Source organism: Brachypodium distachyon, chromosome 1 (assembly GCF_000005505.3).
Source record: "Brachypodium distachyon strain Bd21 chromosome 1, Brachypodium_distachyon_v3.0, whole genome shotgun sequence".
Taxonomy (NCBI): domain Eukaryota; kingdom Viridiplantae; phylum Streptophyta; class Magnoliopsida; order Poales; family Poaceae; genus Brachypodium; species Brachypodium distachyon.
This window is the reverse complement of record NC_016131.3, coordinates 31391005-31414511: the sequence shown is the minus strand read 5'-3', so window position 1 is coordinate 31414511 and position 23507 is coordinate 31391005. Positions and strand designations below refer to the sequence as shown.

The window sequence follows — 23507 nt, the reverse complement described above, 5'->3', positions numbered from 1 at the left end:
CCGTTCCGCTACCCTACTGCCCATACCCTCAGTTTCTGTTTATGACACGCAACGCAACACGCAATGTCCAGCCAACGCAATGTGCCAGGCTCCTCGCGAGGAAATGACCGTTGGATGTGCGGGGGTAGGGCCGTGCGGTACAGCGATGTCCATCGTGTCGTCGTTAATTCGGTAGTCGTGCCGCCGAAAGGTGGGCTAATTTAGTACAGTTCGGCGAGCACAAGAAGGTGTGGCGTTGTCTGGTAAGCCACATTAAGGCGGGATCTGGGATGTTTGATGCGCGGCATCCGCTAATTAGCATCCTAATTACCCAGTGTCGTCGTACTTGCACTGCTCGATTTCTTCCGTGGACGATGCTTAACCGTGAATGGGACTAACGATCACGGTCGAGGTTCCAATTTTTACAACGAACTACTCCCACAAGCTCAAACACACTCGACTTGGACTCGAAGATGGCTGCGCTTCAGTTGTTTTCACGGGGATGCGAGTGGCTTCGATTAGTAAAAGTGACCATCGAGAAACATTCCAAAACAAGGAGGGAGAGAGCCACGGGCCCGAGAAAAACAGCGTGCGCCGACGCCGAGACCCGATAGATCGGCGTGTGTCCTGGATACGGGATAGGATGGCAGCCATCAATTCGGCCCCAAAACACTTTCCGGTTAGTACTCCTGCCGAAAGCAAAAGCGAAGCCAATTAAACTCACCATCACCAATGGAAAGGCCGCAGCTGGGGAGCGCCGCGTAATCCTCTTTGCTGTTCACGCACTCCCCCTCCCCAATCCCACTCGGTGCTCGCTAGCTGCTCTCTCCAGCCGCCGGCCGGAGGAAGGCAAGAATGCGGAAGGAATCCACCGGCGGCGGCGGCGGCATTGCGGCTGCTAGTCCGCCCCCCGCGCTCCTCTGCTTCGACCTCAAGCCCTTCCTCGCCGCGCTCACCGTGGTCACGCTCCTCACCGCCGCCTGGCAGCTCCGGCCCTACTACCAGTACCACTCCATCCTCGCCTCCTCCCCCTTCCCCGCCTGCCCCGACCCGCCGGCCTCTTCCTCGCCGCCTCGCCTGCTCGCCATCGACGGCAAGGCCTCCAAATCGAATGCATCTTCCTCCTCGTCGCCACTGCCGAAGCAGGATGAGCGGCGTGCCGCGCCGGACCCCAACAGGCGGGAGTTCCGCGCGGTGGGGAGCGCCGCGGCGCTGTTCGTGCAGATGGGGGCCTACCGCGGCGGGCCGTACACCTTCGCCGTTGTTGGGCTGGCCTCCAAGCCCACCCATGTATACGGCAAGCCCTGGTTCCGCTGCGAGTGGGTGCCCAACAACGCCTCCCAGCCGACGCGCGCGGGCAAGGCGTACCACATGCTCCCGGACTGGGGCTACGGCCGGGTCTACACCGTCGTGGTGGTGAACTGCACCTTCTCCTCCTTCGCCCCCAACGCCGACAACGCGGGCGGCAAGCTCCTGCTCAACGCCTACTATGGCCCTTCCCCGGCGCGGTACGAGCGCATCGTGGCCCTGGAGGAGGCCCCCGGGGCGTACGACTCCGCCGCGTTCGCGCAGCACAGGTACGACTACCTCTACTGCGGCTCGTCCCTGTTCGGCGAGCTCAGCGCGGCGCGGGTGCGGGAGTGGATGGCGTACCACGCGCGCTTCTTCGGCCCGCGCTCGCACTTCGTCTTCCACGACGCCGGCGGGGTGACGAGCCCCGCCGTGAGGGCCGCGCTGGAGCCGTGGGTGCGCGCCGGACGCGCCACGCTGCAGGACGTGCGCGCGCAGGCGGAGTACGACGGGTGGTACCACAACCAGTTCCTCGTCGTCAACGACTGCCTGCACCGGTACCGGCACGCGGCGAAATGGACCTTCTTCTTCGACGTCGACGAGTACATCTTCATCCCCGGCGGCCGCACGCTCGAGAGCGTCATGGCCGAGCTCGAGCCCTACACGCAGTTCACCATCGAGCAGAACCCCATGTCGAGCAGGTTGTGCGCACGGGATCCCGGCGATCCTAAAGCTGACTACTCCAAGTAGGTGACGTTTCTTGCCCCAAATGTGATGATTTGTTAGATTCATTACTTGTTTGACGAATTTGAATTTTACATGTTACTGTGACCTTCCGAACTGCGATTACTGAATTAGTAAGTGGGAAGCGCAATGTAACTTCTCTTGACATTTTGTATTGACTAAAAGTGTGCCAATTTGGGTTTATATTTGCTTCTGAAGAAGTTGTGTTCTTGCAATTACAAGCATTCTAAGGAATTAGAGCAAACATTTGCAATGCGGCTTGGATCCTTTGTATTTTGGTCCACCCAAAAAACATTTAAGTAGTAGTTGCAAATTTCAGATGTCCAGTTTAGTAATCTATGTAGTAGGTTACTTCTGGTAAGGCAATGGGCTGAATCCTGCTATGTCCTTGAAGTCTTATGTCTATTTGGCCGTTTTTAGAGCATCAGATCTCCAACATATGGTACTTTTGTAGGATTTTGAAGGTGCTATGTCCATCTTGTAGAGCATCACATCTCATTCAAATGTGCAAAATTTTAAGTCAAAAACCAAATGCATTTGGAAGGAATTAAAAATAGAAATCGAGACGCAAAGCTTTTGCGTTTTCTCGAAAAAGAGAAATATACAAATGAATAGTGCCAAACAATGAAGAAAACACTATTCATGCTGAATTGCTTTTCGCTGCTACTAACCGCAATTTAGTTTGGACTTGAAATTTTACACGTATGAAATATAACTTCTCTAACATGTTTAATTTTTTTGAGAATTTTTTGAACTTTTTTCGATGGAGTTTGCACAGTTTGCACCGTAAGAGTGGTTTTCACTGGATACGCCGCCTTAACATTTGTCAATGTTATATCTGAACATTAACTCTTACTGAACATTTGTTTGCAGCCAATGGGGGTTCGAGAAGCTGGTTTTCCGAAATTCGATCACTGGGGTAAGGCGTGACAGGAAGTATGCGATCCAGGCCAAGAATGCCTACGCCACGGGTGTACATATGTCGGAGAACGTTATTGGCAACACCACTCACAAGACGGAGCACCTCATCCGATACTATCACTACCACAATACCATCAATGTGCTCGGCGAGGTATGCCGTGAATTTGTGCCTGTACCGCCTAAAGGTGGCGTTACATGGTCTGAGAAGACGCCCTGGTACTACGACGACAGTATGAAGCGCGTGGCCAACGCTGTACGGGAATTCGAGAGGAATACCATTGGTAATGTGCGAGTGTGAATGTGGCATTGGCATGACCACCAGAGAACAAAATGGTGTATATATTATAGCCATTGGCCATTCATGAAGCTTGACAAGGGCATCCCTGATTTGATCAGCCTAACGGGTAAGTTATGATCTGGAGCTCTCTGAGCCCAAAGAGATGCGAAGAAAGCGAAGCTGTAGCTCCAAAGGATTGGCAGATTGTGTGCCACTACAATTCAGATTCTAATCTGCAAAGGTGAGAATTTTGTATAGAGATGACCCTCATCCATGTAAATTTTCATTGTTTTATTGCCATTCCATTCACTTTACTTAAAGCTCCAAGGCGAAAATAGGTTTGTTTATGATGAACCTGGCTTATGAGTTATGATGTATTTCTAGAATAGATAGTCGCAACTTCCTCTCTCTGCTGTGCCGCAACAAAGAATGAACGACACTGTTTTTAGACTTTGTTGGACCAATATATTTTCTTGCCTGTTGGATGAAACTCAGATACATGAATAATTTGTTGGGGTGAATAACCAAATCATTATGCGAAATTTCTGTTGACCTAAACTCATAAAGCTATTGAGCAATGTTATAAATGTTCTACTCCCTCCGACCCATATTACTTGTCTCAAATTTGTCAAAATATGAATGTATCTATGTTTAAAAAACATCAAAATACATGTAATATTTCAACAAGTAATATGGACACGAGGAAGTAGCTAAAAAGGCAAAGAAAACAGAAGGTATGGGAACCTGGAGATGGGCATGGTTGTATGATTGGGGAAGGTGGCTTGGCATATAGCATGTCCAGACTCCAGCAGCTGCTTCCTTTGTCATGGCGTTTGATGTGATGTTTCGCTCATTGTTTGGTGGGCCGAATTTCTGTTCCCGATCCATCGAGATGTGAATAACGCGCACTATGCCATTTCGTTGTATTTTCACATCAGGTTTGAAGGGCCAGTTCCTGATTAGTGTCAGTTTATTCATAGATCTTTCTCTGATGCGTCTTCTTGTTAGTATCTGTGTATGTGCCTTCAGTCCTAGGCTTGCCATCCATCCAGTTGGAAATAAATGATTAGATCTCCCTCTTTCTCTGGATTGAAAATTTTAGAGTACGCTGACTGCAGTTTACAGCAACTTGTGAGGAGCTGAGAAGAGCATAAGTACGCTCTGAATATGACAATCTCTACATTAATTGGCGCACCTGTTATCGTGCAGATTCTGCAGAACAGCCCAATACAGCCAAGAAGACGGGCCAAGCCGGTTTTTTTTCAAGAATGCAGGCCGATGACACACTTGCTGTAACTCTGCAATTCTGGATCCAGAAAGCATTACTAATGCTTAGTGCAACCCAAACGTCAACCTTTGCAGTCTGAAATTGCAATAAGGGAACAGTAAACTGCATTGCCGTTTCGACCAAATTGGGCGTTTCCTTTATTTCCTTTTTTCTTAACAGAAACAATTGTAGTACTTATCTTTTCGGAATTGCTAGGGAGCAGTCGTTGATTTCTCAGTCGACAGAAAAATTGATCCGAGATAAATAGGATGACAACTCACCATGCATAGCAAAACCTAGTTGGATTGGTGGTTTAACATTATCTGCCATTTTGAATGGGTCGCAAGTTCAAGTCCTCTGCGCTACATTATATATTTCTGTTTTTTGTTTTCTTTTTTGTTTCTCTTCACTTTCCTTTGTTTTCATTATGCCTTCTATTTTATGTTTTTTTACTCTAGTGTTAAGAGTGAGTGGTTAGGGTAATTAGTTGCATGCTAAATTAGTATTGCACACAATATGTGTTTCTCTTTATTATTCATTTATTTGAGTCTTGCACACTCTAAGTTTCACCCACAATTTTATATTTTTGCCCTAACATAGAATACCAATACTAGGTAACTTTCACGTTTATTTTATATTCTAAAAACCATGTTGCAACTGCAATTTTTCAGTTGCAAACTGTAATTTTTTAAATCACGCCCTTAATTTTCCCACCGCATGGGGTTGCAACTATAATTTTTTAATTGCAACCGTAACTTTTGAAGTCAGGCCATAATTTTTTTTGGAGTTGCAACTTAGTATCTTTTCATAAATTAAAAACGAAAATTGTGTACTGATTTTCTGCAACTGCAACTTAATTTAATAATTAGTTTAAATTTGCAAGCGCAATTTGTTGACAAGTGTGTGCTAATTTTTGCAAGTTAATGTTCTTGTAATTGCAACTTAGACATGCACTCACCAATCTAGCTACCAGACAACAGACAGCTATTGCTTGAGACAAAAAATTGAAATCAATTAATAGGAAGAAGGTACCGATCGACCGGGCATACATGCACGCCAGCGTTGTAGGTATCCAGTGCTAGCTACTAACTCGTGTTTAACTAGCCATGCATGCATGGATGCACGGCACAGGATTGATCGATCGCGATTTTTGTTTGTTTCTGCCTATTGGCTGGGTGGTGGGCTGAGAACGACCGAGCCGTAGTCAGTCCCCTTTTCCTTATCTTTTATTTCCTTGGTGTTATTCCGTTATCTCCGATAGTGTGGAATCCGATCGTAATGATTGTAAGGAAAAATGTTGCTGACGTGTTCTTGTTACTAGATGGCTGGCCTAGAGGAGCCGCTGGATGGCTGTGTAAACTAGGAAAAGCATTGAAGCATTTTAGCAGATGATTCCTCAGTACGCTGGATCTGGTCCCCCAGTTTCCCTTGTGTGTTCTAGCGATGGTAAAGGGACCTCAAGCCAAAGAGCGAAAACGATAGGACTGTGCGCACAGGCGCCCTGTGGTCAGCGGGGGCCCTCCAATGTACCGCACGCCCGGAGCCTGCCGTTGCGAAGAAATGGTGGCCACGACGCCACGTGAGACGAGATCACCTTTCAAAAACATCCCACTCGGTTTTTCAGCGGGAGTCGACCAGCCAGGTTTTACTGAGATACTGCCTTTCTTAGACTATTATAAAGGAGAATGTGACTCGAAAACCCTTTTAGGTCCAGAGCTCCAACGAGCCCAGTTCTTTTTCTTAAATCCAAATCACTTATTTAATCTATACAATCCAATCCAAGTAACTTATTTCCGGTTGGATGGAGTGGTTTTTTCCTCCACATACAGTTTTCCAACGCAAGGACAGTTAATGTCAAACTTGTAATTTAATAAGGAAAAATCCCCAGCAAAATACATCATTCCTTGCAATTTAGTACCACACGCTTTGCCGCCGCCAGTAATAAAAATAAAGATAATACTACCACGCGTTTCTTCCTTTTTTGAGAGTACATTTTCGTTAACTTGCAGGCTCGGCCAAAATCGACGGCCACAAGACGAACAACATCAATGGGAAAGATGTCGAGCCATACGACAGGTTCAACGAAAACAGTTGGCTAACACATGGATAGGATTATTCACTCCCTCTTACAAAAGAAAATACGGAGTACTCTCTTCGTTTCCTAATTCTTGTCGGAATATTACATGTGTATTTAGACACTTTTTAGAAATAACTACATTCATTTTTGGACAAATTGGAGATAAGAACTATGCAAAGGAGTGAGTACTAATAAGAAGAGACTCGATAAAACTAACTGAAAGTAAATGTTAGACTACCACGCGCTTCTTGAGCAGCCTCCTGATATACTTGGGCATAAACACTTTCACGAGGTAATCAGCCCCGTTGGGGCAAGCGGAACAATCCTTGACGCCCTCTGCCACGGCGAAGGCCTCCCCGACTCCCCGTGCCGCGACAGAGCAGCCAGGGCCCTGATGTAGAGCTTGTACGCGAACGGGTCCATGGGGAACGCGGCGACGAGCTTGTACGCGATGATCTCAAACTCCAGGGGAAACAACCGGGAAACCCGGTTGCTGTTCGTCATGGACAGATCATACGTTTCCTTGGTTCTTTTCTTGTTTCGGAATTGACAGCGAGTGTATATACGTGTAGCACGGAACGCAGAACGTTAGTGAGAACCGAAAATAAAGAAAAGTAAAGAGGTAAATTTGGGTAATTGTAAAAGTAGGGGTTGTAACTTGTAAAATTAAGAAACGTCACTAGAACTAGCAACGCACTAATCTGATGATGGAGTAATATACTAAGCGCATATATCTACAGCCGTCAGTGAGGTAAACGAGTGAGACTGCAGCAGAGACTTTATCTTTTCTATATTTCTCTGATTCTCTCACGTACATTGTGTTTTGAAGTGATCTTTTTATAGAATTGCATGACCTTTTGATGGTGCATGGTACCTTGCGTTAGTACCATAAAATTTGGTAGAACTGAAAACTTCTCTGGTAGATAAGCTAAGAATTATATACGGAGTAGTTGGTTTTATGACTTGACTTGTTTGTACACTTGCCTGGAAGAAAACATTTTCAGTATCGGGCTTCTAATTTCTCAAGACTGGGTTTACATAATGGGCCTAATTTTTGTGAGAGTTGGGCCTTCATATCATTGCCGCGTTCTATTCATTTTCCTTAGTGATGTCAGTTTTACGGGGCCAACAAGAGAAATAATCTTTTCTCAAAAAACTAAATAAGAGAAAGAATCTCTTTAAGCAACACATTTGCAGGAAATAGTGTGAAAACCAATATATCGCATAGATGGTTAGCGAAGATAGTACTGTTACACAAATCCGTTGACAACGAAACACATGTCTACCATTAAAACGGTTTTCTTCAATGATAACGAAATACTGGTCCACAACGAAGCATCTAATCGTCTTGAAAAACCCAAAATTAATATAGATCAGCTATTGAAAGTGGTCGATCTCAGGGTTCACATTAGACAGGTTTGAGAATAATAGACGATTGCACGATTCAGTGTTCTAGTCGAAACCATGATTTGTGTTAATACTTTTTTTGTCGGGTCATGCTTGCGTGGAAAGTCAAAACAATGCTGGCATGCTTATCAAGAAGGAAGATACAGTAATTTACTGTATTGATCATTTTCAATGGTGTATATGTGCTTAAACTTTCCCTGAAAATCAAGGTGTTTATGTGGTTAATAGAGAAGAATAGAACTCCCTCTAATCCATATTACTCATCACTAATTTAGTATAAAGTTGTACTAAATCAACGACAAGTAATTTAGTACTTCCTCCGATCCAAAATAAGTGTGTCAGATTTTGTACTAATTTACTACAAAGTTGTATTAGACTTGAGACACTTATTATGGATCGGAGGAAGTACAAAGTTATACTAAATCAACGACAAGTAGTATGGTTAGGAGGGAGTATCTTAACTAGGAATAATCTTTTGCATAGAGGCTGAGAAGATCCTAAAGAATGTGTTTTTTCATAAACTGCCTTATCTTCTCCGTCGAATCCGACCCACAAAGAACGCCTCCGACACCCACGTGCCTTATCTTCTCCCTCTAGTCCTTCTCGGTTGCTCACGAATCTGTTGCCGAACCATCACGGCTCTCTCTCTCTTCCTCGTGTCGTCGGCGTCCCTCCTATATATCCCCACACGCCGTCATGGCCTCCTCTCCACACGCCATCACGTGGCCAGGTAGATAGAGGCACCGCCGTGCCGCTCCTGTCCCCCTGCCGTCATGGTACGCCTCTCCACATACCATCGCCGGCGTCCCTCCTATCCCCATGAAGTATCATTTAGATGGACACGCCACCGAGAGGGCCCGTCACTTGTCATCAATAGGTTTGACACGAGGAGGCAGTAGCAGATGGAGGCGCCACCGAGAAAGATGGAGGCGCCGCCGAGATGGCCATCCGGCCTTGCCGTCGGGGGGTCGGCGCAAATCGAGCCGTCGCTAGGGAGGTCGTCGTCGCTAGAGGCCCCGTGGCTCGCCGTCGCTCGTCGCCAAGAGGCATGTATGTATGGGTTTGTGTTTTTCTTTTTCTTCTTTGATAGTTCTAAAATTTGGGAAGTTTCAAGATTGAAATTTATTCCAAATTTTCTTCTGAGAATTTAAAGTTAAAATTAAATGTTCAGAAAACCAAAAGTGGAGAAAAATCAAAAGCGAAGAAAAGTAAAAGTGAAGAGGATGAAAATAGGACACAGAACACAAAAAAAATCCCTCTTTGACTGCCAAAAAAGTCCCGTGGCAGAGCTCCGTCAAATTATCAAACCCCATAAATACTACTCACTCCATTCCTAAATATAAGATGTTATAGATTTGTCATAAGTCAAATTTCATAAAATTCGATCAAATTTATTGAATTTTTTTAGCAATATCTATAACTCTAAATTACTACTTTTAAATTCGATGTGATCTATATTTTCGTAGTACACTTCTGTATAAATTAACACTAGATTTTTCTATAAATTTCTTTAACTTTTTTAACAAGTTTGACTTAAAACAACCTAGATAGAACATTACATTTAGAAAAGATGGTAGTACTATTTCCTCTTATCCATATCAATTGCCTCAAATTTGCACGGTCGAAAGAGCGTCGATCGGGCTAAGACCACACCACCACCATCGATACGCCGCTACCATAGTCTAGAGACATCGCGTATCGTACATCACACACCACGACACCGGTGTGCCGCGATAACCACACCGCATAACTAACACGCGCCACGGCAATGCCACCGAGCCCGAGCGCGCAGCCCAGCAGGAAGCCCCACTTGACTACTTGAGCCGGGCTGCAACGTACGTACGCAAGGAGCCAAGAGCTGCCACACCACACCGCCCCCAATACACGGTCCAGATCCACGCAAGCACCTCAATTTAATACGTATACGCCCGCGATTGCGCCCGTATACGACTACGTACTGTACCTAATATTCGTCCTCAGCAAAAACACATAAATGACTTGCAGACCAACTATACGGTTATAGCACGCCGCTGAAGGATTATCGAGATATATATTGGCCAGCAACGAGACAAACCGAAGATGATCGCTGTCTATCTTCGTGACGTCCAAGCTATAACGTTAGGTCAGAGCCTCTCGGAGGCAAGCGGGGAAGAAACAAAAGCGAAAAACAAAACCGAAGAGAGGAGAAAAGAAAAGGGAGAGGAAAAGGAGCATCACACGGGATCGATAGATGGTTAAGGAAGGGACAGGTTTACAAGCCGCTAGAACTTTTTTTTCCAGTTTTGGCCACATGTGTCGATACGGCTGGAGATTCTTTTGCCCTTTGTTTCCCATGGAACAGGTGGAGGAGAGCTCGAGATTCTCACCCTGTGTGTGTCCGTGAAAAATATTTCTTCTTGTGCCCCCACTGGATGCACACAAGAGCTAAAGCTTGTGCGAGACTTGGCACATACAGTTGATCGCTTTCCATATCTAATTCAAGACAAGGTATTTTTTTTATCAGATTGCTTATTCTCACAAGCGGTTGTGCTAATTATTGGTCTATATAGAACAATCGTAATGATCTTGTTTTTTAAAGAAAAAAGTTTTCCATTACTTCTATGAATTTTGATGTGTCTCTCTTCGGTCGTTCATAAGTTACTAAGCCGGTTTGCATGACGCGCTACTTTGGATAATGTTTTTTTTCCATTATGTGCGCAAAAAAAAATTCTTTTACATTGCAAAGGTTTTATGCGCCAACCAAATGCAGAGGTCAGGGCAGCCTTCTTTTTTCGAGGTAGTATGCTTTGGATCATGTAGTATGGCTGTTTTTTCATTTTCCATCCGTTTACGGAAAACCGGCCACTTCACACCGACACCGGTCTAGTTTATCACGAGTAAATTCCATAAAACTATGACATTAAGCAACCGAATCTTAATCATTGGAAAGGCATGGAGGCAACGGCTATTGCTGGAACAAAAAAATAAAGTGAGGTCAGGTCGTCGGACTATGAACTCGAGGGATAGCGTAGGGAACTTCACTAGGACGTTGCCAAGATGGCTAAACCAAAGCGCAACGGCATGGATAATTGGCCCGACTCGAAGAAGAGGACAACCGATCTCCCTTATCAATGAACTTGCACTAGGTTTTGTGGATTCTACAAATTTACCTCGCGAACCTATTAGGCAAGGTCGTTCGTCAAATGTAGGTTGTTGTCTACATCGGAAATGTAAAAGTGGTCGACACTGTCCGATTCATGCCGCTCGCGATCCTAGTGATAGCTTTAGTTAGGATGAAAGGGGCCTTGAGTTGTGGTCATCCATGTGATCAAGAGAAGATAATGCATGTCAAGGTTACCAAATTTGGAATCGGGACAGACAATAGTGATGGCCACTAACGGTCGTGCATCCTCGTTGAGGAAAAACTCAGACATATTCATTATTGCCTTGACGGCAGCTCTTCTCACGGCCTACGCTACAAATTATTACAAGGGCCTGTTTGGCCCAATTGAGAAAAACTTGTTGTTGTCTACATCCTTCTGGGCTTAGAGGGCCAACAAGGTCTTCGTCCACTTTCATAGGCAACTAAAGCATTTTTATGGCGCCTTTTCGGGAGAGCATAAAGGTATACATCACATGCGGATGATGACTTGAAGAACATTTGAAGCCTCAAAATTATTATTTGCGTTTACGAGAAGTTATCTGGGTTAGAGATAAACTTACATAACTTTGAATTGTTTTACGACTTGTTTGGTTGTGGAAGGATAGGGAAACTTCTCATTCACTGTCTCGGCGTAGGCGTGCCTGTAAATTATAGGCGCATGTAGAATGTGTATTGGAAAGGGGAAGAGGAAAAGCTTGAGAAAACATGGTGTCTTCCTTTGTGATATGTCATGGGGTACTTAAAAGATTGGACTATTTATTTTATTTTGACCGAAAAGCAGTAGGAGGATAAAAGATTGGACTATTATTGCTCCAGATTTTTCCGGTGGAGTGGTAGCCATCAAAAATAGTAAAGACATGGTAAATGGAGTGTCCTATCACCATAAGGATCAAGGCTGCTTGGGAATTCAAGACCTAAATGACAAAAAAATCGGCGCCCCTAGCCAAAATGGATGTTTAAGCTTCTTTTCGAGGATGGAATGTGGCCAAACCTACTTCCGAATAAGTACATTGGGTTCGACGTGTGCACTCTCATGACTGCAAAGAAGCATTCTTTTTCTTGCTTTGGAACCTCTCATATTAAGAATGGTACCTAAGTTAGGTTATGGTAGGATAATTTGTTAGCCAAAGAACCAGATGTTGGCAGATTTTTTACAAACTTCAAGAAGATTGACTTAGAAGAAAACTATAATATCTTACATTTAGAAACAGAGAGAGTACTTCTGATTCTATCATGAAATATATTTTATATATTATATAATCATTTTTGTGTAAATCAATATATTTGCAGAGAGACTGATGGTCAAAATATCACATTAGAGGCCGTGCATTGTCATAAAAAAAGTATTTTGAAACAGTGGAACCTAAAGTAATTGCGTCCTCTGAAAGGGCATGGCCATGTCAATTAACTAGCTTACTGTTTACGTGTCAAACATAAGAAGAAGATACCCTAACACTGTTTCTTTCTTCAAGGACAGCGGCACTATATCAAGTACTATTATGCACGTACAACTGCTGGGTGCTCGCTAGAAATAGCCATAGGCACCATGCATCCAACTTGACTATGACTTGGTGCTCAAGATGCCTGATTGGTATTATTCTGTTAATAAATTATGAGGATTATGCAGACCAATGGCAGGCAAATACACACAGAAAGCAAGAATGTAGCAAGAAAATTAAATCGGTACCTTCGTCATAAGCACCAATGTCCTTATCAACCCTTGATGACTATCTTCCACAAAGCAGAGTCCCCATCGGACGACCCATATTGCTCGGCGTGGGAATCCCTTTCCCTCTTCTTTTTCTCTGCCATACCCGCCATGCCATCTCTCGCTCTCTTTCGCTATCACATCACACAAAACCCTATATTACAAACTGAACCCTCCTAGTCTTTTGTAAAACTTTTTCACTGACATATACAAGGCATGCCTATTTAGTTATGCTCCATAAAGAAAACCCTTGAAAATTCTTATGATAAGTAATCGAGCCGGTTCACAGGTTGAGTTTAATAGCATTACCTAAATTATGGTAATACCATTTTGCACAATCTTTTTTTTTGCGGGGGAACCATTTTGCACAATCTACTTGTGTGTGTTCTATTATTTGGTTAACCAATTTTCTATTTTCCATGACTATTTTTTCAAAGTTAGGTGGTAAAAGTGGGAATATTTTTTTTATTTAGCCTGAAGATTACCGCATTCTATGCTAGGATTGAAGTATTGGGCTAATTCACAGAAACGAGAGGCATATACTGTACTAGTACGATTTTGCCGATGAATATCTGAGTGGGAACAATTTTTCATTCACGGACGAAAACAGAAAAACGGGTGGAGAGAATTGCGCAATTACGTCAAAGGATGGGCGGGCACACCGAAAAAGCCGATTTCTTTTCGGGAGCTTTAGCTATCGCAGGAAAGAACCGTGGACACGTCTCTGATCGATGCAAACCAAACCGCCTTACATCGGCCTCTCCTAGCTCCACCGTTCCATTTCGCGTTTTTCTTCCTTTTTCCTTATCTCGTTGTCAAGAAAGAGAGGAAAACAAAGAAAGCATCGACATATATCTGTCCATATAAATACATTTTCTTTCCTTCCCTTTCCTTTCCTGTGATATATACGATCACACGATACCTGTTCTTGCTCTCGATTTCCAGAAGGCCCGACCCGAACAATCGAATCCCCTCCTCCTCTTCTTCTCGCCTCCACTCGTAGCTGCAAAAGCTCCGCCTCTTCTTCCGATCCTCAATCAAATTCTGCCCGTCGAGCAGGTAAGCGACTGATTCGTTAAACATATATACAGTTGTTATCCGGGGCCCTGCCCCATCACATCGTGTGTACTTTAATTTTTCTCTCTCTGTCTATCTTCCTGCATTCATCCTGGGTACTTGGGTAGGCCCTTAATCAGCAGCAAGATTGATTCTCTCTTCTTCGTTTTGCAATCTGAAGGTGTTGCTGCTGACTACTGACCCTGGAAGAAGTTCAAAGAGCGTCGTGTAGTAGCATGGTAAGGTTCCGTTGTTTATCCCCCCTTGTTAATTAATTGGCACAGATTAATTGATCTGTACATACATGTAGCTAGCTCGCTAGAGTTGGAGTTGCATTTTGTGTTTTGGAGACGAGGGGTGAAATTGGGTTTTCTGCGTGTGTTTTGGAGATGCGGTTGTGCAGGTGATGGTGAGCGTGCAGAGCCAGGGAGCCATGGTGCGGTCGGAGGAGGACCTGGGCCCGCCATGGCTGCAGCCGCTGCTGGGCACGAGCTTCTTCGTCCCCTGCCGCGCCCACCCGGACCTGAGCAAGAACGAGTGCAACCTCTTCTGCCTCAGCTGCGCCGCCGCCGCCGGCGCGCTCTGCTCCTACTGCCTCCCCGCCCACCGCGACCACCACGTCGTCCAGGTATTTACATCATCAATCAATTCAATCTACATAGAAATTCTTGCTCAAAGAGCTTGAAATTGGTCGATTGCTGATCCATGGGTAATTAAATTAAATGGTGTGGTTAATTTTGTTTGTTATTGCAGATACGGCGTTCGTCGTACCACAACGTGATCAGGGTGTCGGAGGTGGGGAAGCTGATCGACATCGCGCACGTGCAGACGTACGTGATCAACAGCGCCAAGATCGTGTTCCTCAACGGGAGGCCGCAGGCGAGGCCGGGCAAAGGGGTCACCAACACCTGCGAGATTTGCTGCCGCAGCCTCCCGGACTCGTTCCGCTTCTGCTCCCTCGGATGCAAGGTACTACGTTACACACAAAGACTTGTTCAACCCATCTCTCTATCTATTCTCCGTGACTAGCTCTAGCTCTAGCTTGTTTCTTCCCCCGCCGGCCAGCCGTTGCTTCCAAGCTATTGCTATAGAGCTATAGCTAGCTGCCAGCCACAATCCCTCTTTTTGTTTCTCTCTGCGAAAATATTGCTCTCTGGCTATCTCTCTGAAACGCTTTGTGAGGCGGCTTGGTTTGTGTGGGGTCAACGGCCACCTCAGATGTGCAATGCAATGCAAGTGTTTTTTTTTCTATGTTTTGATGTGCGGTGCTGGTGAGTGTTGTGTCCACGGCTCCACGCCACGCCAGGGGGGGAAAGTAGGCGTATCCTATTGCGGAAAGGGGGTGTCAGTGGAGGACGAATTAGCGCACACAAAAGCAGCAATTATTAAGCTAACATTCTTCAGGGAATGGGGAAGGGGGTTGCTCTGGTCCTGCTCCTGCATTCTTTCTCTCTCTACCTGGAGTGAGTGACCACAAACCAACGGCCAGCCGCATTCGCCATTTGGCCGGCACTAGGCTGAAAGCATCGCAGGAAGCTCTCCATACTTAGTGCCAGAAGACGGTGCGAGCACATTTGGCCTGGCTGAGAAGTGAGAAGAATGCAGCCATAAAAAGTGACATGGGACGATTATGCACTGCCATAAAAATTGATATCGGTTTGCCTATCTTGCCTTGGGGAGGACATGGTGAAGATGTCCTAGGCAAACAGGGAGCTAGCTAGCTATCCATGTCCTAGCTAGTGTAGTAGAGTGGCTTCTGGATAATCTTGGACCACGTTTGCACCATGCCAATCCAACAACCTCGAGACCTTTTTGTTCTTTTCGGCAACGAAACTGAAAACCATTTTGCGGAGGCTTGCTGGCCGGAGAAATTAAAGTAAGAGCCCCCCCTCCACTCCTAGCATATATGTCCGGCCGGCCATGCACTGTGTGAGCAACACGCACGAGAACGTCATCAAATTCAGTATCTGACCCATTTAAGCTTTCATGGTAAGGTTATTATTAGGTCTTTCTTTTCTCCTAACCTTGTATTGTACAGTACTGACATTCCATCGCTAGATCCTAATTATTGCCCCTTTGAACTTTTTGCGCGTTGGTACGTGCGCAGCCGTTAAATGCACCTAAAAATGGGTCCCCTTTATCTATCTCTCTTGCTCTATAGCTAACTTTCATCCTGCATATCCATTTCCATCGATATATGCTGCTGCAAATATGGTCATACCTGAAACTGCTTGGCAGGTTTTAACCATGTACATTCTGTTGCCTATATGTAGCGAGTCACATTTTTTAAGCCCCAAGATCAAAAGAAAGAGCAACCAACAAGTTATAGCCCCAAGGCCAAAAGGAAGAACATACATAGAAACTGAAACACGGGATATACATATAACTGATGTCAGCAATCTTTTTAAAGCTAATTTATATCCATCTTGTTGTAATCAGAATGAGCATTAGTGTAGGAGAACTGCCCTTAGGAGTTGAAGCCAATGTATATATTAGTTTAGGAGAAGGCTGCTTTCGGGAGTAGGTAGAGTTGAGGCATCATCGTCTCCGGATCTTTCAGCCATAATAGACTTGCTTTTGTTTGCTCTTTCAGAGATGCATGTATGCGTCATGTATATATCCAGTTAAACCAGCCCGGCCGCCCCTTTCCCTTCAGAAAAGAGAAGCTATGCGTTATCCAGATAAAGTTGACTTCTCAGAAGTGATGTTCTATCTACCGAATCACTTGTCATGTGTTTGTCTGGTTTGGAATCTTTTGATGTGTTTAGCTATGGTAATTTTGCAAATGTAGGTACTCCTAATTTCGAAGTTTAGCATACCTAGGGGAAGAGAGTGACACCCCTTTGGATCACTTTTATTTGCGATACTAAAGAAGTTGTCATTTTGGATCGACGTTCTCTCCGAGACACAACTTTGGTCCCTTATTTTTGTTGAGGAAGTACTTTTCAAGAAAATATGTCTATTTTTGAAGATATTGGTAATCATGATTTCAAATTTTGACTTGAGATAGCATCTATTTTTTTAGTCCCCTGCATTCGTCTTATTATAGTAGCTAGCTAGGGAGTTCTCTTCTTCTTTTGTGAAGTCATGGTAAAGTTACTGCTTGCATTGCAAACATAACTTTCATAGAGTGATTAAGTTGATGTGATTCAGAGGTCAGAGTAGTTATGTATCATGTCCCGTTAGCTGAAAATTGAGAGGATGACTTTAGTTAACGTCCATCGATCCCCATGTGTGTGGTTAATTGCAAGGCATGTGTAGCTAGTAGTCAGTCTGGGGAGAACCCCTTTACGAAAAAAAGAAGCTAGTAGTCAGTCTAGTACTATTGCTAACAACTACTAATAAGTAGTAGTATTTTCAACAATTTGTCTAGGTCAAAAATTAAAGGGAATCACTATAGGCAGGTAGAGTAACTACTTTTTCAAGCTCTATAAATTTTGATTAAAAAAACTATATAAGCGGTGTCGATCAATGCGACAACGAGATGATAGATGTTCCAGGCCGGTGTTGATCAGTAAGTGCAAGGACGACAGATGGATAATCTACATCCATACCATCAAGTTTTTTCACACGTCGTCGTCAGCTCACTTCACGGGTTCCTTCGAAAGCTACACTTGTGGCCACGGAAAATTCAGAGCTTCTGCCGTGTATACTTGGACTACATTAATTAACTAATCAGTACCATGATTTTACTTTGCTGTAGTAGTTTCACTGATGCCTTCTTGTTCCTGGCGTTTGATGTGATCATATTTTTTCAGCTCGGGGGAATGCAGTGGGACCCGACCCTGACGTTCGCCATCCGGCCGAAGCGTGGCCAGGACTCCGGCGGCGATGGCTACGGCTCCGATGACTCTTTCAGCCCCAGGAAGGTCCGGAGGGCCGGGTTCGAGCTCGGCCGCTTCGACCGGGGGATCCGGTGGTCCGACGACGAAGGAAGCAGGTCGAACACCGGGTCGATCACGCCGACGACACCGCCGATGAACCGGTGCCGGCCGTCCAGGAGGAAGGGCATCCCTCACCGTGCGCCGTTCTACGGTTAGACTCCAGTGAAAGCTCTCAGCCTCTTCAGTCAAGTGACAATCCTATCACTACTAGCAGTAATGCACTGTGTCAGTCAGGTCGGAGTAGTGAAGTGATCCAGTTAGTAGGTCACTACCTAGCTAGCTAGCCAGGTACGTATATATACTTGTATATACATATACATAAATACATGCATATACAATAATGTAGGTCAAGTATGTGTATACATGCATGCATCAATATATTGACAAAGGTTGTCAAATAGCATACAAGGCCATGGCCATGGCCGGCGCCCATGGAGTGGTGGCCGTGTGCTTCATGTAGAAAATAAGGTGGTGATCCAAGAAAAGCGGTCAGAAACACAGAGAATAGAAACATAGGCAGGGTTTTAATTAGTCTGGGTAGGTTGAGATTGATATGTGAAAAGTAATAATCATCATGTATTTGTCTCGGTTTGTAGCACTTTAATTTGGCTGTCTAGCTGCCCCCACCCAATGTGTTTATTAGCGTTGCGGTGTGTAACTTTCAAGTTTCAGCCTCCTTGCCTTTCAGGAACATAATTTGTATAGACAGTGTATGTTGTTACTGGGAGAAAAACAAAGAAAAGGAATTATGCCTCAAGCACGTGTTATGTAACTAATTAAACTATGTTCAGTGTTCGTGCTGCATGGTTTAACTTAGTATGTGGACATGATCACAAGTGGAATATTAATGATACCACTTTCCCCTGGTCATGTACTGCAAGTTCTGGATCTTCTGATAGCCACTTACCCCATAGTGCGCATCATTGTCATCTAGCCTACCAATGGTGGGATCCAACGTGCGAAACTGCACAAATTACCCCCTTTGTTCGCCAGATGGACAGCCTCCGAAAAACAGAAGTCACGACAAGTGAACCGGCATGTATGGTATTTTATCAAATCCCACAAAAGTCTAAGCAACAAGAAGAGGACGAAGCCATGATTTAAGTATAATGACACGTTCTGTTGTTTCGTAAATAAAAAAAAAATCAAAGAAGGGCATTGTTGTTGTATGTGTGAGAATGGCTTGACAGAAAGGTTGGGGCTTTCACAATATGGGATTTGTTTCTTAATCCACTTGTTAGATTCCTCATTTATATATTGATGCCCCCTAAGCATTCTGCAAGAACTTAACAATCAGGTTAGCAAGGTTAATCTGTAGTGGTGTGCTTGCATTTTTTTTTCCTCCAACAAAGTTAACTTTATTGATTAAGTAGAGTTACATTGGCAAAAGTGTTTTATAGCGGTGCCGGTTTCTACCGGTGTCCACCCCTCCAGTCATTTCTTGCGACGTAACAAAACCCCCACCCAACCCCCATGTATTTGCTCTGTTTTTAATAGACCGTCAATTTGTATTCCTTAAGCAGTCTGCGTATTTCTCAAGCAGTCTGCCCCATCCACGTGTGTTGTCCCAGCAGTCTGCCCCACCCACGTGTGCTGTCCCAGTGCTCGCAGTTATCAGTGTGTATCAATTGTGCACATTATTACTATTTCATTGATTTTCATTGCTATTTTTACGAAAATTCCATTACTAATTCGACTGACATATATCATATCATCGATATACCATTGAATTTCAATATCGTTGTTATTTAACTGAATATCATTACTATTTTCAATACCATTGATTAATATTTTCATTGAAACAATAACAATATTTTTCAATGGAATATCAATGATATCAAAAATTAAGCAACATATCAACTAAATAATATATGTCAATGTAATTCGGTACCACTGATTTTTCAATGGCATACCAATAATTTCAATGATACATCAACAAACCATTGATTTTCATTGCCATACCAATAAATTTCAATGATATATCAAACAAATCCAATGATATACCAAAAGTATCTCAACCCAACACACATGGAAATTAATTTTTCAGTACCATTGATTAATATTTCATTGGAAGAATAACAATTTTTTCAATGGAATATCAATGATATTGAAAATTCAGCAACATATCAACTAAATAATATATGTCAATGAAATTCAATACCATTGATTTTTCAATGCCACATCAATAATTTCAATGATACATCAACAAACCATTGATTTTTCATTGGCATACCAATAATTTCAATGATATATCAACAAAATTCAATGATATACCAAAAATATCTCAATCCAACACACATGGAAATCAATATTTTCCTGAACCAAATCCGAAACAACCAAATTCGCAACAACATGCTGAACCATATGCTTTCAATTCGCAACAATTCGACCAATTTTTGCTGGTCTCCATCTGATCAAAATAATAAAAAATGGACCCCGGGAGGAGGAAGTTGAGCACCACGACGCCGAGCCTGCACTTTCGGCGGCGTTGTAGCTTGACGAAGAGCAGCAGGCGGAGCCAGCATTTCCCCACAGATCTGGAGAGAGAGAGAGAGAGAGTCTGAGAGGGAGAGGGGAGAGAGAACTCACCTGGATCCGGCTGCGGTAGGACCAAGGAAGGCGGGATCCAGCGTCTGCGGGGTCGAGGGCGGTCGGATCCGGCCCTGTCCGGCCAAGGCGCAAGGGGGTAGCCTTGGGTCCAGGGCGCAGGTGGAGGGGAGGCCTCAGAGCAGGGAAGGGGAGGAGTACCGGCAGCCCGCGCACGGCGGAGGAGGAGGAGCCGGTGGCGGCAGGTACAACAGAGAGGTACAACAGTACACCGAACGAAGGAGGAGGAACGGAGACGGAGGGGACGAGCTTCGCAATGGAGACTCGCAAGTACAGGACGCCTGACACGGGCGTGGGCCATAAGACATTAGAGAGAGAGGTCACCTGGGAGGCGGAGGATGCGGATGGCGGCGAAGGTTCTCGCAGAGGGAGGAGGAGGGCTGGAGGCGCCAGATCTCGCCGGAGGAGGGGCTGGTCGGTGCGGATCCAGCCCGGTCGCAGGGAGGGAGGGGGGCGGCTCGTCGGCGAGGATGGAGGGAAGCGGCGCGGCCGATCCCGGCGTGCGTGGAGGGGCGTACAGGCGGCGGCGGAGTTGGAGGTGGGGGGCATGAGAGAGGTAGCGGCTCGTGCGGATCTCACGCGGAGAGGGAGATGGGATCAGGTGGACCCCAGTATAGCGACAGGGGAAATACGCCTTGCGCCCGTGCGTATAAGCTGCGAGAAGTTAAATACTGATTCGGCGCCCGTTGATCTCAAAACCCGAATGGACGGTTCGTAGGGTTCCGGTACATACCGGCACCGCTACAATCGCCGCTTTGGTTACATTGTCCACCATGATCAGTACAATAAAACTAGGAGTTTCATCCAGCCAAACAGATGGTAGCTAGGCCACCGTTGGCTTGTTTAGCAATTTCATGCACTACTCTATTCGCCTCATGTGAACATTGTTCATATGTTGCCTTTAAGAACTCCCTTGCCAACTGACAGGAGTCATCAAAGATAGTTGCTTGTTTGCCTGTTAATTAGCCTCTTGAAACCTCTAAATTCATTTACAGATTTTTTTATCCTCGTGGTTATTGAAACTTGGAAGGATTTTTTGTCATGGATCTCATTAATTTTATCAAGAGAGAACATACATTTGTGTATGTGAAATGTGGCACCTCGGTGATAGAATCCTAGATCCAACACTGCCATCTAGGTGTAGATGCTTGAAGAGCAATGAAATTAGTTGTTTTCAAAACAAGGTTGACATCTTTGCAGGATAACTTTGCGATAGCTCAAGCATTGGTATAACTAGGAAATTGGCTTGTCACCCTAAAAATAATATAAATTGCCTGGTCTGTAGCCTACCATAAACACAAATCTTGGTCATATCATTATTTTTATTGCCACGGTTTTTTAACCATGCGTTTTTGCTAATCTTTCTTAGTAACAGAGGAATACTCTTAATGATATGCAAGAGAAAATTTCACAGAACCACACTTTTTGTGGCAGTGGTCTCACAAAACCACAGTTGTTGCTACCAGTCTCACAAAACCACAACTCTTGGGACAGGGAGTCTCAAAAACCCTAATCTCGATGATTAGGCGGCTTGATGGTGTTTCTGACGACCCGGACCCACAACGTGGCATTGGAGACGGGTCGGGGAGGCTGACGTGGCAACTGACTTGTGGGCCGTGGCATTGGAGACTGGTCGGGGAGGCAGACGTGGCAACTGACTTGTGGGCCCCGGTCGTCAGAAACACCATCAAGCCGCCTAATCATCGAGATTAGGGTTTTTTGAGAGTCCCTGCCCCAAGAGTTGTGGTTTTGTGAGACTGGTAGCAACAACTGTGGTTTTGTGAGACCACTGCCACAAAAAGTGTGGTTCTGTGAAATTTACTCGATATGCAATGACATCAGTAAATTATGAAGAGTGACCTCAAAGGTGTTTTTCTGGCTTCACCCTTGGAGAGAATCCTCACATGTTGGCCATTTCATTCGGGACTGAAAGTTAGTTGTGGCAATATCAGTCATGAACCAAATATAGTCATGCAGTGGAGCATGTAGCACTGAATATGTCAAGGATCTGCGTCCTCAGCATCATTAGCATTGAACTACTTTTACTATTGGGTGGAGATTTTGCTCACCGCTAGCGTCAGAGATTATAGGTCCACACTGTCCGATAAAAAAGGGACAACGCAGGGCCGTCTGGCAAACCAGAAACCATGAACCAAGCAAGAAAAGAAACTTCAACAAAGAAGTAACAATTCACACACTGCTTCCTGTCCAAGAAACTCCGAAGGGGACGCGTGCAGCGACCATATGGGAGGCTGAAAGCTACGGTTCCCGGCAGGAGCCGTCAGCCTTGGGGGCCGTTCAGGTCGCTGTCCGGCCTGCGCCACACAGGCGGCGCGGATGATATTAACTCTTCAGATAGAGATCGATCGGCTTAACTAACTGCGTCAGATGGGCAGGTCGATCTACTGCTATGATCAGCATTGTTGTGCAGATCGAATCGAACCGCGTTTGACTTGGCTTTTGTGGGGAACCGTCAGTTGAATTGAGCTTACAAATCGGCGCGCGTGTAGGAACGACGCCAAAGGGAGCAACAGGGTTCAGATAGAGTATGTGTCAGGCCGTCAGGGTTTACTGGCCCGACAGCAACAGCCGTCAAAGGAGTTATTTACTTTTGCGTGAGTCCGTCCGTTATATCTTTTCATCACAGTTCCGGCTCACGTCATGCCTGATATATCTGATGGAAACCACAATCAAGTTTGCCATTGTATCGTTCTAATCTGCTCCTTGTTTTTGTGTACTGTTCGATACAGTGGCGGTCTTTGTTATGACTGACGTCAAATACTCAAGTCGACAAATACCATTCGAACTGTACCGCCTCCATACCGACAGGACGTCCGTACAGGTATGCAGAGAGCTGGTACAATACAACTGAAACAAGCACGAGTCTGAACGGCTGGTGATACGTACAGAGTACAGGCAGTATACGAGTGAATCAGCATACCTGCAGCCCATACCTATACGGTTTGATTAAGTATTGGAGTATTCCTCTAAGGGGACGAGGGAACAGCAACAAAACGTGGAATGCTGAATGAGCGCATGAGAACCACGCAAAATTCTCTGCTTGACGGGTACTCAGGTATACGGCCGTGCGGCGGCGACCTGTCAAATTGACGGACGGGGCTGGCGGCCTGGCGCTGCACGCCTGCAA

The 23507-nt window shown here is 45.0% G+C and overlaps 2 protein-coding genes across 6 annotated transcripts; both read left to right on the top strand.

Annotated features, from left to right (window-relative positions):
* Positions 1 to 587: 587 nt before the first annotated feature.
* LOC100821285 (galactan beta-1,4-galactosyltransferase GALS1) lies at positions 588 to 4814 on the top strand. Of its 2 annotated transcripts, XR_002962623.1 has the most exons (3): positions 588 to 2015; positions 2887 to 3452; positions 4421 to 4814. XR_002962623.1 is itself a non-coding variant. In XM_003563550.4 (2 exons), exons 1-2 carry the CDS (start codon positions 835 to 837, stop codon positions 3230 to 3232), a joined length of 1527 nt encoding a protein of 508 aa, XP_003563598.1. In that variant the 5' UTR covers positions 588 to 834; the 3' UTR covers positions 3233 to 3705. The 2 variants fall into 2 exon arrangements, 1 of the variants encoding a protein (XP_003563598.1); XM_003563550.4 differs by lacking the exon at positions 4421 to 4814 and having other exon boundaries at positions 2887 to 3705.
* An 8734-nt stretch (positions 4815 to 13548) lies between these two features.
* LOC100820983 lies at positions 13549 to 18528 on the top strand. Of its 4 annotated transcripts, none has more exons than XM_003563549.4 (5): positions 13549 to 13871; positions 14050 to 14107; positions 14272 to 14496; positions 14622 to 14837; positions 17627 to 18528. In XM_003563549.4, the coding sequence occupies exons 2-5, from the start codon at positions 14105 to 14107 to the stop codon at positions 17906 to 17908; spliced, it is 726 nt and encodes a 241-aa protein (XP_003563597.1). In that variant the 5' UTR covers positions 13549 to 13871; positions 14050 to 14104; the 3' UTR covers positions 17909 to 18528. The 4 variants fall into 4 exon arrangements, with proteins under 4 accessions (XP_003563597.1, XP_010227489.1, XP_010227488.1 ...); XM_010229187.3 differs by having other exon boundaries at positions 14258 to 14496; XM_010229186.3 differs by having other exon boundaries at positions 13997 to 14107.
* The last annotated feature ends 4979 nt before the right edge of the window (positions 18529 to 23507 follow it).

What these genes read in the sequence shown, in the direction of transcription:
- LOC100821285 (XM_003563550.4), top strand. Translation starts at nt 835, where the DNA reads ATGCGGAAGGAATCCACCGGCGGCGGCGGCGGCATTGCGGCTGCTAGT. An exon ending in CCTAAAGCTGACTACTCCAA is followed by an intron (nt 2,016 to 2,886) that starts GTAGGTGACGTT and finishes ATTTGTTTGCAG; the next exon opens with CCAATGGGGGTTCGAGAAGC.
- LOC100820983 (XM_003563549.4), top strand. An exon ending in GCGACCACCACGTCGTCCAG is followed by an intron (nt 14,497 to 14,621) that starts GTATTTACATCA and finishes TTGTTATTGCAG; the next exon opens with ATACGGCGTTCGTCGTACCA. An exon ending in TCTGCTCCCTCGGATGCAAG is followed by an intron (nt 14,838 to 17,626) that starts GTACTACGTTAC and finishes ATATTTTTTCAG; the next exon opens with CTCGGGGGAATGCAGTGGGA.